At 37.7% G+C, this 13,036-nt stretch overlaps 1 protein-coding gene across 10 annotated transcripts in view; it reads right to left on the bottom strand.

Moving 5' to 3' along the window:
• Window positions 1-933: 933 nt before the first annotated feature.
• Window positions 934-13,036, bottom strand: part of LOC132907381 (metabotropic glutamate receptor) — a 34,044-nt gene continuing 21,941 nt past the window's right edge. For all 10 annotated transcript variants that reach the window (XM_060960432.1, XM_060960431.1, XM_060960428.1 and 7 more), the window contains 3 exons: window positions 10,843-11,499; window positions 9,953-10,424; window positions 934-3,635 (listed from right to left, as the gene is read on the bottom strand). In XM_060960432.1, the coding sequence (XP_060816415.1) occupies window positions 3,490-3,635; window positions 9,953-10,424; window positions 10,843-11,499 (1,275 nt within the window). In that variant the 3' untranslated portion in view covers window positions 934-3,489. The remainder of the gene's footprint in view (window positions 3,636-9,952; window positions 10,425-10,842; window positions 11,500-13,036) is intronic.

Consider the following 13,036-nt stretch of genomic DNA (forward strand, 5'->3'; position numbering starts at 1 on the left):
CAATTGCACCACGAACAAAGACACGTTCGTACGGAATCGAATATCGGAACATTATGTCGTAGATATTCTGTTTCTAAAATTGGGCTTTGCATGGAATATGGGTCATGAATATTCTTACGCGGGTCACCCGATAATAAGATGCGTTTGAATATAAAACAATTTTTGTATAATAATTTATATACAGCGTGGACTTATATTCTTGTTATAAGTGAAGTCGAGGTGACTGTATTAACAGGTAATTTGGTATTATAATCCGGTGATTCCGGTTGATGAAAAGATAGTGAGCACTGTTTGTAGTTGCTAACCTATACACTTTAGTAATATTCATATACTGTTACTACAAATCGACTAAAGTTTCCGTAAAAATTCATGAAGAGACAATTTTTCGACAAATTCGCCGATTTGAATTTTTACAATATAGAAAATTTTTAATCTCTTCGGAATTGAGATTCGAAATTCATCGTTACCACGAATGTTATTAAGATACCGAATGCTGTAGATACTCGATTAATCAGAAGGCAAAACGAGGCGACAATTTGATTGTCGTTGTATTGCTAATTTATCAGTTGTCAAAATTAGCTTATATTTCTATAAGTCACGAAGAGAACGTAACACTTTTTTTAATTATATATTATTATTATTATATTATATATTATTTTTTAAATTTTTTAATTATATTAAAATTGTATTGAAATTATTATCCATAATATATATTTTGTTGCTGATTATGAGTTTAGTAGACGAGTTTGTCAATTTTAACGCAGGGATTGGAATTGAGATTGATGATACGTTTAATTGGGTTTCTATCAAATGATGAATATTTTCTTACATTAACACGGACTCGCAATTAAATCTTAATTAATTTTTGTTTTATTAGTAATTGGGGAGAGGGAAAAGATATGTTCAAGTACAGTGAATAATAAAATGCCAGAATTCCTTTTGCCGGGAAAAATCTATTTCAATGATCGGTGTTATAATAAAAGATACAAAGTTATCTTTTTTGTATGACGCATCGTATTCATTCGAACTATAATTCCCCATCGTGTTAATCTTTCCTTACATTCTTCTTCTTAATAACGACAAAATTTTGTTCGTTCGTAACAATCGTGCTTTCATTTATGCGTATAATCGTCGAAGATTATAATTACAAGTGTAACAATCTAACTTTCTCTATATCTCGATTTTTCTTATCAATAGTTCGATCTTTGCAGACCGTTAAATGAATTTTGGAATTATAATCTTCGAGATTTCTCATACGATTCAATAGTCGTCTTTTCTGTTTCCTCCGTTACATGCCTGTAGCAGAAAACTAAATACCACTAGTCGCCTCAGAGAACGAAATCGTGGTGTTGTTGATCGAACAGGTCGAGTGTAAATCCTGATATTGATCGAACCAGGTTGAAGTTCGCCTTATAGCGATTTATTTATTGTCTACTATTCATGGAGGAAATGTATATTGAATCCGCGCATCGCGTAGTCGGCCTAGTTTCAAAATTTTCCGCCATTCATCTTTCCCTGTCATCGTCATTTTCATGTCCCTTTCTTCTTCTCTTTCATATCCTCTTTCTCTTTGTCACCGTTGTCCTCTCTGTACTCCAGTTATTGTTCTAAAGTGTCGTACGGCGGACTATCGAATTGCACTTCTTTCACGCTCCTTTTTATTGACTGCTGGTAATTCCATATTTGAGATCAGAACGCTTTACGATTATAATAAACAACAGAAATAAACATTTGAAACGTTCAACTCGTTAAAGATATCGATTACTCGCTAAAAAATAATAACAATCTTAAGGGAACGATCTAGCTCGTAATCGAAACAATTTCATGTCCTTTAGGAACTCAAATCCATACAAAAAATGCGGGAAGTGATTCGAAAACGAAAGATATTCCTTTAATGGAAATTTGGTTTCGTTTCCCACTATAACGAACGATCTTCCCGAATTAATTGCAGCTAGTTGCGAGTAAAATTAACAACTTACGTAATCGTGTGCCGAAAAGAAATACATAATATCTCGTGCAACCATAGAACTGTATTTGTGTGTTTATTTGCATATGTATGTGCCTGTATGCACGCGAGTACCTTATGTAATAGTATATATATATATATATACATATATACATACATATATATATACATACATCTCACGGAATGTAAATATTTTCTTCTTTACTTCGTCAACGATCTATGTGGGAAGAACGTGGACAATGAACGTCGATTACTCGAACAAGCTAATTACATATGCGTGAGCAAACCCTTTCCGACAGAGTAATTCCAGGCACGAGTCACCCATACGCACGAGTGTGCGCATGCAGGTACTCCAACGATTTAGCATTTAGCGTAGTCTCGGTTAAATACTCGGCTAAATACCAGAGAGAAAACTCTATTCGATCGCATCATTATTAATCGTAATCGAATTTAATCGTCGATACGCGGCCGAACGCGCCGCTTTAATTGTACCAATTAGTCAGCTCGTTAAACCAATAACAGATACAAACATTGTAAAATTCATTTGTCTGTGGATGGTAATTGTTGGGATATTCTCCGCTATTCGAATTCTTTCTGCGAATTCTCCTCTAGCTGTCGGCAATGATGCTGACTTCCGATTCGTTCGATCTCGTTGCCGAGACTAATCATATTCAGACTTTCAAACTCATGCCAGCCAGGTCGTCTGTGTACTATACCTATATTGGCATATAATATAAATATCCGTGTACGTGCCTGTGTACGTATATCGTTCATATATATTATTCACAAAGATAACCGTTTTAACAGTAACAATAACGACAACAGCGATCGCGATACAATCGCGATTCGATATAATGAACGAACGAAGACGACAGAGACAGTACCGATATCTGCGTCGTAATTGAATAATATGCAACGCAGGTTTTCGTAATAACGCTTATAAACAGTTCTCCATATATCGCGATATTACCATATCTTGTAATATCGTACACTTCGTGCACGAGTAATAAACAGAGTAATCTAAGCGTATGTAGATACGACGTAGTCATGGCGTTTTTCTTTGATGTCTTTCTTTTTTCTCTTCGCGTTACCTCCACTCTTGAGATCCTGATTTTTAATCGTACGATGGATCTACGTGGAAGGAAGTTGAGCTTGCTCATGGCCGTGGAGGATCGAAGGCGTATCGTAGGAACCAGCAGTGCACACAGAAGGAAGAATCGGAAGTGCCTTCGTTAAGCCGGTTCTAGTGACTTTTCCCGTCAGTTCCTTATCATATACACACACATACACACACACATACACGCATGCACGTACGCACACACATTATTTTCGTCCGCTTTGCACATCTGCTTTTTTGCCGTGCAACTTTTCCACCGTATTCGAAATACATACTTTTTTTTATTAGCATGAATTCACACTATTCACACGTGTCGTGGTCCTCCTTCAGCGGACTCGGAGGTCTTATCGGTTGGCCGGCAGCCAGAATGCCACGTTTCCTCAAATCTGAATTACAGCCCGCTTCTCTACAGCTGCGCTACTTGCTCGTTATTAGCTTTGCTCGATGTGTTCGACGCTAGGGAGATCTCCGTCACGCCTACAGACGTCTGTACCGCGGCCGTCAGTGCACTTTGGAGAGGCATGCTCTCGCTGGTTAGTTCACATCCCGTGTCTGAAATGTATAGATCGTACTACGATTGTAATTCATAATATATCAGAAGCTCTTTGTATAATTAAGAAGTTTTCTGAAAAAACTCTATATATTTCTTTAAATATAAATATAGCTCTATATTTGCCTACGTGTATGTATTTTTTTAAATACAAAAAGGACAAAATTTAATATTAAAAATATTATAAATAATGTTAGCAATATTAAAAAGCTAAAGCTTTTAACGTAATTTATTCAATTTGACATCTCGATGCATGAAGCTTTTTCCAGATTATATTGCATATTTTTATAAAACAATGTAAAACAATATATATGAAACGATTGTACCACCAATGTCAAATGTTGTATAGATCGCCTGAAGTTTTGTAAAATTAGGTGTCGTGAAACTTTAGGTGTCACTGTATCAATTAGTTTCGTTTCTCGACTATTTAATTTGCAATAATATGTATCAATGTACATCACTTCGAGTGATTATACACGAGGTACTTGGCAATTTGGTTGATGGAGCTTCTGAAAGGGGACAAGGAAGGTTTTAATGGGAGGATGGAATGCCATTTACGATCGGTCAGGGTTATTAAGTTGAATATCATTTTCACAGGAGGATGTTACGACAGCTGGTGTAAAATTTATTGACCGTTAAAGCCCCATTAACGTCTCGCTCTTCTACCATTCGTTTTAAAGATGGAAAACGCCATTTAAGTAGTTAATTCATTTTAAGCGAACTTCCCATTTTTCACTTTTCATAAATCCTGCGTTTCATTCGACGAGTACTACTCGCAATTGCACGCGATTAGCACGAACAAAGCGTTCATGTTGTTGCACGAAAAAGCAAAAAAGGAGAGAAGAAAGAAAGGAAAGAGAAAACGACGAGGTAAGTTGGAATTGACGAGTTGTTTGTGAAAATTGCGCTAATTTCGCGAAGAACAACGACGTAGTGTTGTATCATTAGGGAAAGTTCAGATATTTTGCAATAGGCGCAATGAAAGTCTGGGTCGTGTGGGCTGACTTTCAGGAAAGCAGTTTAAACTTTCTGGAACAGCGCTCGGAAATGAAAATTTCCACTATTAGTTTGAAACTTAACTCGGAGTTGGAAAGAACAAACGTCAATGCAGGCCATTGTGCCCGCCACCAAACCTCCTACGATCATTCGACTTAAACTGCTTTAATTGGAATTGATATTTGGGCAGGGACTATCTGGAAACCTTCTTTACTTTTTCTCGTGACTAATTTATGTCTATGTTGCTTCAAAGAAACAACTTTTTTGCGAATAATTAAAATAGTGGAATTCAAAGGAAAACTGGTACAAACGATACATTATAGGTATCTTCTTTTTAACTCATTAACACTAGAATTACCAAATTCATTGAAATGTACTATTAATGTAGTGTTTGGGAAGGAACACTCTATAAGGATCACACAGTGGATATCGGAAATACTAACAAAAATTTTGATTTGTTGAACGCGTGTTATATCTCTGCGTGTATCTTGATGAGTTAATGTGAGAAAAATGATTTAGGCTAAGGTATATTTAAGGCCCAAATACGGATGTTACGTGTCATGTCTTGTATCCATCTTGTTTTTAAAAAAATGCTCTTGTATTTTTCCATATTTTCACTCAGCCTCCTGTTTGGTATTAAAAAATGAAAAATAGAAAGAGAACAAACAAGCGATTTATCTATTGAGTAAAAACCTTCCACGGGAAAAGAGTAAAAAGATCGAGAAAAAAAAGCGAGAAAAGAAGGAAAAGCTATTAAAGATTGTCGAAGCAGGTGCTAAAATGGTCCAGGACAAAGAGGAAAAATGTCTAAAATTACGGTCGTATCGGTTCAGACACGTGAAACAAGAGTAGCGTGACGTATCGATTGTTCGTGGTTAAAAAAAGGTTAAGAAAGGTTGTGACGGAAAAGAGTTAAAAGGCAGAAGCAAAAAAACACAAGAGAGAGAGAGAGAGAGAGATAAAAAAAGAGAGAAGAGAGAAACGTTGTTATTCCCTGGCGTTGATACTAGTCGATGGTGCGAACAAGGACGAGTTCAGCTCTGCTTGGAGAGCGAAAAATGTCGATCGTAATTAGCGCTAAGAGGTTCGATTGCAGTAATAGCGTATTTCTCTTTATGCAATATTAACTGCGTGTTTCGGCTCCTCCGGTAACGAACGGATAATTAATACGCAGTTAATAATACATTTCGACTGATCGATCCGGCAAGAAACAGCCTTAATTTTAGGTTGTATGAGAACCAGCTAGCGATTATCAAGGACTAGCTTTTTATCTTCTTTGGCTACAAAATCAGGAATCTCGCTTTAGTAACGTCAGAATGTCCAATAAAATCGCGGGAATATTTCTAAATTAACGCATTCGTGCTAGCACCATGGATATTCCTTTCTATAATGTTATCATATTAGGGCACTTGCAAAGAAGGAAAGTAAATCTGATAAATCCTTAAATTAGAACTATTAAGAATTATAATGGGATTTAGAACTTGAGGCGATGTAGAAATTTTCGTATATCGCATGTATGGTTTAAAGGTATCATAATTTAACCCAAACGTTTTTACGATATCCTCAAATTGTAGACGTAGATCTTCTCGATGGATCTTTCAGTAGCTAATACTTGTTAAAAGAGTTCAAAAATATTGATATGACATCCTGGAACGTTCTAAATTAAGGTTATTATAAAACATTTGTCAAATAATTTATTTAAATAAGTCATATCGTAAAGAATACAAAGTAAAACATGCGAAATACAATGAAGTACAAAAATTTATAAAGTAAAAAAGACCGGAAAATTACAGATTAAGGATCATGTTACACTTATTGATTAAAATTAAATAGTTAACTTTACGGCCTGAATACCCCTAATTTTTAAAGGTATCTGGGTTAAATGAAAAATATTTAGTCTTCAAATAGAAACACTTTATTATAAAAACTGATGCAAAAACATAAATAATAATTGTAATAATTTGTACGTAAATTTAATCACAATATAAATTTATCAACAAAACTATTGTCCGCAGCTAAAACAGGACAGAAGCCTGTGATTTACCTACACAAAATGTATACGTGGATATTCTGTATCCTCTGTAAGTTCCACTTCATCGCTGTTCGATGATAAACTGACGCAGATATCTGCCCTTGTAAACATAAGTTTCCCTACCCAATAACTTCTTTTTAGGCGGGGGAAAATATTTTTTATCTACTATCTTGCGAGAAATACAACCTGGTCGAAATATATGTATATACATGTATAGCCCGAGCATGGAACACTCACAGTTTAAAGATTAAGTTAATTCATTTATACAAATACAAAATTCTGACCAATTAATCATTTTCTTAATAATTTAGATTAATTATCGCATTCTAATTTCGTATCCTAACACTTATATGGAAATGTATGCGTACGCTTATGAAATTATTAAATATGATCTAACGAAAAGACACATCATCGCGAATGGAATCAATCACCTGGCTCGATAAATTTTCAACGCGGACTGCGAAACGCTCATCGCTTAAATTCTTTGAAATTTTGTTATCCCGTGATATTCGGTAAAATATAAGGAGAACAAAAGGCCTAGAGCAATTAATGCCAGTTACAAATCACCACCTAACGATTCTCACGAAATTCTATGTAAATTGCAACCACAGAACTACTATGTGTACTATGTCACGACGAAATGACTTTTCCCGATCGTGCGATTCACTGGGAGACTGATAGCGAAGATTAAGCTTAGACAGACGCAACCGCAAGCCGTTATGTAAGAGACTAATTGTAAGAAAGGTTTGAAAACATCTTTTTAAAAATAAATATTCTCCAATTGTACATACAAGTTTTCAGTAATTGTAAGTTTTAGTAATTCGAAACCCATCATTACCATTTTGATTGGTTTGGTAGTTACACTGCTAAGCAGGATTCTAATTAAACTTTCCCGAAGATCACTGGACTCGATGGATGATTACCTCAGCTGAATTCCATGAAACTTTCACATCTCCGTACTACCGGCGAGACCCTCCAACTAATGAAAGAGGTACCGAACGGCTAAAATTCTCTCCCTTTCAACCTTGTTTTATCTCTTGCTACCTTAGGTGCGAAGTTTGAAAATATTCTGAGAGGCAAAGATAAATGTAAGTGACTGCGCTAGATTCAAGAATTAACTTAATAATTTAGCGTAGCATGAACAATTCCGGCCATTATCGTTTCCCCAGCCATAATCCCCAGTGATTACACGCCGTACCGTGCCGCCCGGCTGTGTAACTAGTCCGTAATTACAATAGACAGTGGTAATGGGAGAATCGATTTCCATACGGAAATTGAACGAGAGTCGATCTACCACTGGCAATCGGATTCACGTTAAGTATCATAGCCGGAAAATATTATGGTCACTTAGGCAGGATGATGTACGTAATTTCGTGTTAAATACTTGCGCGAGTGTTCCTTCAGCTTTCTGACTTCTTTTTGCCTATTTTGTCTTCCCCTTCGGGCGAATCAAATCGGCCGTAAAATTTCCCAAGCTGATATTCAAATATGTAAAAGCGATGCTGACGCGAGGAAGGAAATTAGCGTCAAGCACCGATTGTTTGCGATTCTTTCTGCACACCAGTTTCCCATCTTCTTCTACCAGAGGAACTCGAGCACCTCGACGATGGCGAATGAAACATAATGCAGAAAATTGGAATTACGCGTCGATCTTGCCCTCGATCGAGAGTCGTTGAAACGAAATTTACACCTCGAGAATCCCTAGCGATCTTTCAACGATGTCAGACGTTATTCTCCTTAGTAAGATCCGATAAAAGATCGAGTTACACATTTGTCGTGTTCGTCGGTCGCCTTGCATTATCTAACAAGATTCGATCACGGTAGAAAATATCGAGACTTGTTTTAGGAAACCTAACCGTGAAATACGAATTCCTTATCCAACCAAGGCCAAAGTCAAGTCTGAATTCATTTCTAAAAAATACAGTACATTGTGCCAAAAATATTTTTATGCACATCTTGGAAATTAAAATTAAATGGCGCGGTAGTTACTTATGTACGAGTATAAGAGTAATTACTCAGAATATTGACAATATACGTATATCGAGATTAATGAAATCTACGAGGCCTATCCTTTTCTATTTAATTAACAATCTACTTACTCCACACAAGGAATATATGTATGTACGTTGTATATATATACGACAAAATTTTTTGAAATTTTGCGTCATAGTTATTACAGCACCTCGTCATTTTAATCATCGATGAAAGGGTTAGTCGTCGTAGCTGTTTCAGGCTTAGAATAATTATAATGCTCCGGGACAAAACAACGTTTCGAAAGGTTGTGCCATGGCAGACGTCTGAAGATCCAACAAATTGATCGACTTCGTGTCGTGATAAAGTGCGGAGTACAAAGAAAATATGTGCGACGTACGGTCAAGAGAGTGGAGTCGTGGGTGGTACAAGGTGTTGGCAGTGAGCCGAGTTCACTACCGTGTTTCGAGGCTTCGTAATTTGCGAGTGAATCGAGTCAGCGGATTCGGGCATTATTAGCCACCTTTATCATCGCAGGCAGATTCGAACCGAGGCTAAAGCCGACTTCTTTTAAAATGGAGCGCCGCGAATACTATATTCGCGCGATGTAATCGATCGGTTACGTCTACGTCTTATGGGACCGTTTAGCGTGCCAAGGTTTTATTGGATTCCAAATGTAAATCTTAATCTTTCTCCACAATGGGATCGAGCTTTATTAGATCGTTGGCTGAAAGGATATGTCTCGTTCGTAAGATGTCAGGATGACGGATGGAAGGATATTATCAAGGTTGATTTGCTGACAATGTACACTCGATACGCATAGCCTTGTATTTTCTGTACGTTTCAAAATTCTCGCTTCTTCCTGATCAAAGTACAGGACGATACGAAAGCAGCGCAATTCTATATAAATATTAGAATTCTATATGTTTGCAAAGAGTTCTAATCTGTATTAGAAATTTACGCAACTACACTCACTGAGTTATTTTCGACTCAACATCATATCACTAACAAATTAAAAAAAATGAAATAATCGTTATGCATATGCATGATTTCAATTTTTGCTAGACGGTTTGTTTATTACGAATAGTAACGAGAGTGCGAAGTTTAGACATTTCTCATCGTTAATCGATGTGCATACAAATCATAATATCACTTTTTTCACATAGGTGAACATTTTTGTTTACGTGATGAAATATGTCTGGAACAGTATAAACTGTAATAACCGTATCATTTACACGGTTATTTCAAATAAGATATGCGCAAGTCTGACCCGTCTCTGGTGCCTTTTCTTTATGTTCTTCGATACAAATATTTACTCACATTTGGTAATAGAAGAAGTTCCTGCGCTACTCCCTTGCTTCTTAGACTTATCCCCCATAGTGACTTTCCTGCGGATGTTTTTGTCCGGTTGAAAGACGATGATGTACACCTTTGGCGAGTATAAGCAAACTAATGTCACCGTGGCGCTTAAACTAATTGCCACGCAGAGTGTGGTAATTTGAGTCTCGTGTGCATTTCCGGTTCCAAAGTAGATCGGCACGAATGCCAGCCAGATGATACAGGTGGTGTACATAGTAAAGCCGATGAACTTGCTCTCGTTGAAGTTCTCCGGTATTTTCCGTGTCTTCACCGCGTACACTGTTGAGATTAGGATTAGCAACGCGTTGTACAACTGGGAGAAGAGGAAGCTCATGTCCTGGATATTACACTTGAGGATCACCTGCTTGCGGTCTGGGTAGGAGAATCTTCTTCCCGGTGGTTCGATGATCATCCATACCAGGGTCAAAACCACCTGATATCATGAAAGCACAGATACAACACGATTGGAAATTTCAGAACCATTTCGTTATTTATTTATTATGATTTCAGTGAAAGATATCAACATCTTCACTGGATACGATGTGGATCAGAGTTATACTCTAAAATTGAATACTGATTCGAATGTTAAAAATGTAAAAGATGTTTTTCTCTTAAAATGACTTCGAGGATGCCTCTTACGTTAAGATTCATTCTATTAAGACTCAATTATATTTGTACGAAGAATATTTTCTGCGATGTATCCCGTTGTTAGCGCAATTCTGCGCGATTTACAGACGAAAAAATTATTTATCAGTATTGTAAGCAATGAAAAAATTCCATAACGAACGTGTTGATCAAAGAGCTATATATTCAATAGACGGCAAACAGTCGCTTCATTTTTTTTCTCTTACCTGCAATGCGATCAGCGCGGCCGCGATGCAGACTTGGGACGCAGGACTAATGTACCTTGGTCTAACGGCTGACCTCGATGCAGAATCGAAGATTCTGGCGATCCTATTCGTCTTGGTCAACAGTGCTCCATAAACTGCACTGAAACTCACCCCCACACCGAACCTCTGAAGAATACAGGTAACTGTAGTAGGCGTTGCTAGCAACAGGAACGTGTTGAGGTAACAAACGAGCACTCCAGCCAGCAAAATGATCGTAAGCTCACGTCCTGATGCTCTAACTACGGGTGTGTCTCTATGGTGGAACAATAGACACGCGACTGCGAGGGTGGCCACGATTCCAAGACACGAAATCACCGCTGGCGCGATCGCAAACGCGCTGTTCCATCTGATGTGGTTGATGGGCAACTCGTAGCAGCCCCTCTTGTCTTCGTGTGGCCATTTGCCCGGACCACAGTCCACGCAGGTATACTCATCGTAGACGTACTCGTACTCCTCGCACTGGTCGCATACCCAGCAACAAGTGTCACCCTGTTGCTTCTTTATCATACCTGACTCGCAGGGTAGCGAGCATGCCGAGATTGGTAAATCCTTGGTGCCTCGTGCCCAGACCAGTTCCTCCGTGCGAATATCCAATGAGTTGAACCATTTTCCTACCACCTATTCGACAGATATTTCCATCGTTACCGATCGATCGACCCATCTTCTCGTCGACTGTCGCGAATGATATGACGAATGCGATTTAGGATGTCGTAGGATCTGTGCCCTGTCGATCGCGTGAAAACTGGTAGTGAAAAGCGATAGTAGTAGCACGTTCGAAACATAGGCGTTAATCGACGTCGAAATTTCGGGTGAACTCTATTGGATGGACAATCGAGTGAATGCTCGAAACGATACACGATTTCAATCCTGTCTACTCGGTGTCTGTCGTAGGCGCGCTCTGACAGAAACATTTATAAAATTGGAAAGTTTGTTCTCTGGGGAGGAAATTCTTTTATTTGACCTGCGATCGATCGAAAGATAGGAGGCGTGTTGTTATTTTCATTTTTCGAGATGGATGTTTCGGATAAAACGCGTCGTTGCGCAACTTAGATACTCTACTTTGATAATGAAATATACGTTCGTACGGGGATTGAAATACGAATTCGCGTGGGAATTTTTGGGGAAAAGATTGTACTCCACCCGTTATCCCTGGATATACGGATGGTCTCGTTTTTTCCTCTTCTTTTTCCTTTTTCTTTCACTTTTTCCTTTAATAAATGGCCAGAACGTTGGTGCAATAAAACTCGCGTTCTTTGACAATTTAGAGTTACCTGTTCCGTCGAGCAAAGGTTATATTTCATCCTGTAAGTTGCATCCAGCGGTAGGAAGGCGAACGTAGCGAAGGTCACGTTGCAATTTATGTCCAGCCGCTACTTTATCGCTGGAAACACGACCGGTACACCCGGTTTTACGTTGATTTACGATTTTTATCGAGAAACAATCGTTAATTGGATACAACAGACGAGGGACTGGAGTTCTGATTTTTCGTTCTCGTACGTAGTTGATATTGGTTTCGCATCTACAAATAAGATCATAGAGTAACGATGGTGAGCGAGAGAGATAAGTCTCTTTGCCTCTGTGTCGTCAGTTGTCCTATTAGCCATTTTATCATCTTTAAATAATATATGGACAGGTGTGAAGAGTCACGAGTGACTTTGGCGATCACCGAGACAAAATGGTACCTTTCAGGACATCATCCAAGACGGATGCTGTCACCGTTCCAAGAAGAATTATTCCAAGAAGAATTATTACACCGTTATAAGAAGAATTAATACTCGAAATACTATAAAAGGAAAAAGAAGGGAAGACTCTCTGGTTTTGTTAGTTTCTAACTATAGAAGGTTAAAAAGCTATACAGAGAAAGTATAAAAGCCTAAAAAAGAATTTAATGCATAAAATGATTCGGAAATGAAAAAGGTCGATTATTTAACATTGCTTGTCAGCAAGGCGAAATAATTTAAAAGTGCAATTTACAAAAGTTTCTAAAAAAATTTGAGAGAATGGAGAAAGGACAAATTCAAGTAGAAGTACCTTAAATCCAATTTCTCAAAGAAGAAAATCAATTTCGTGAAGCAGTTAAAAGACACTCTGAAGAAACAGGTTAGAAGAGCTTAAAAGTGACGAAGTGTACAAGGAATAGAAGATAAAATTTAAT

The sequence above is a fragment of the Bombus pascuorum genome, chromosome 5 (genome assembly GCF_905332965.1).
Source record: "Bombus pascuorum chromosome 5, iyBomPasc1.1, whole genome shotgun sequence".
NCBI lineage: Eukaryota > Metazoa > Arthropoda > Insecta > Hymenoptera > Apidae > Bombus > Bombus pascuorum.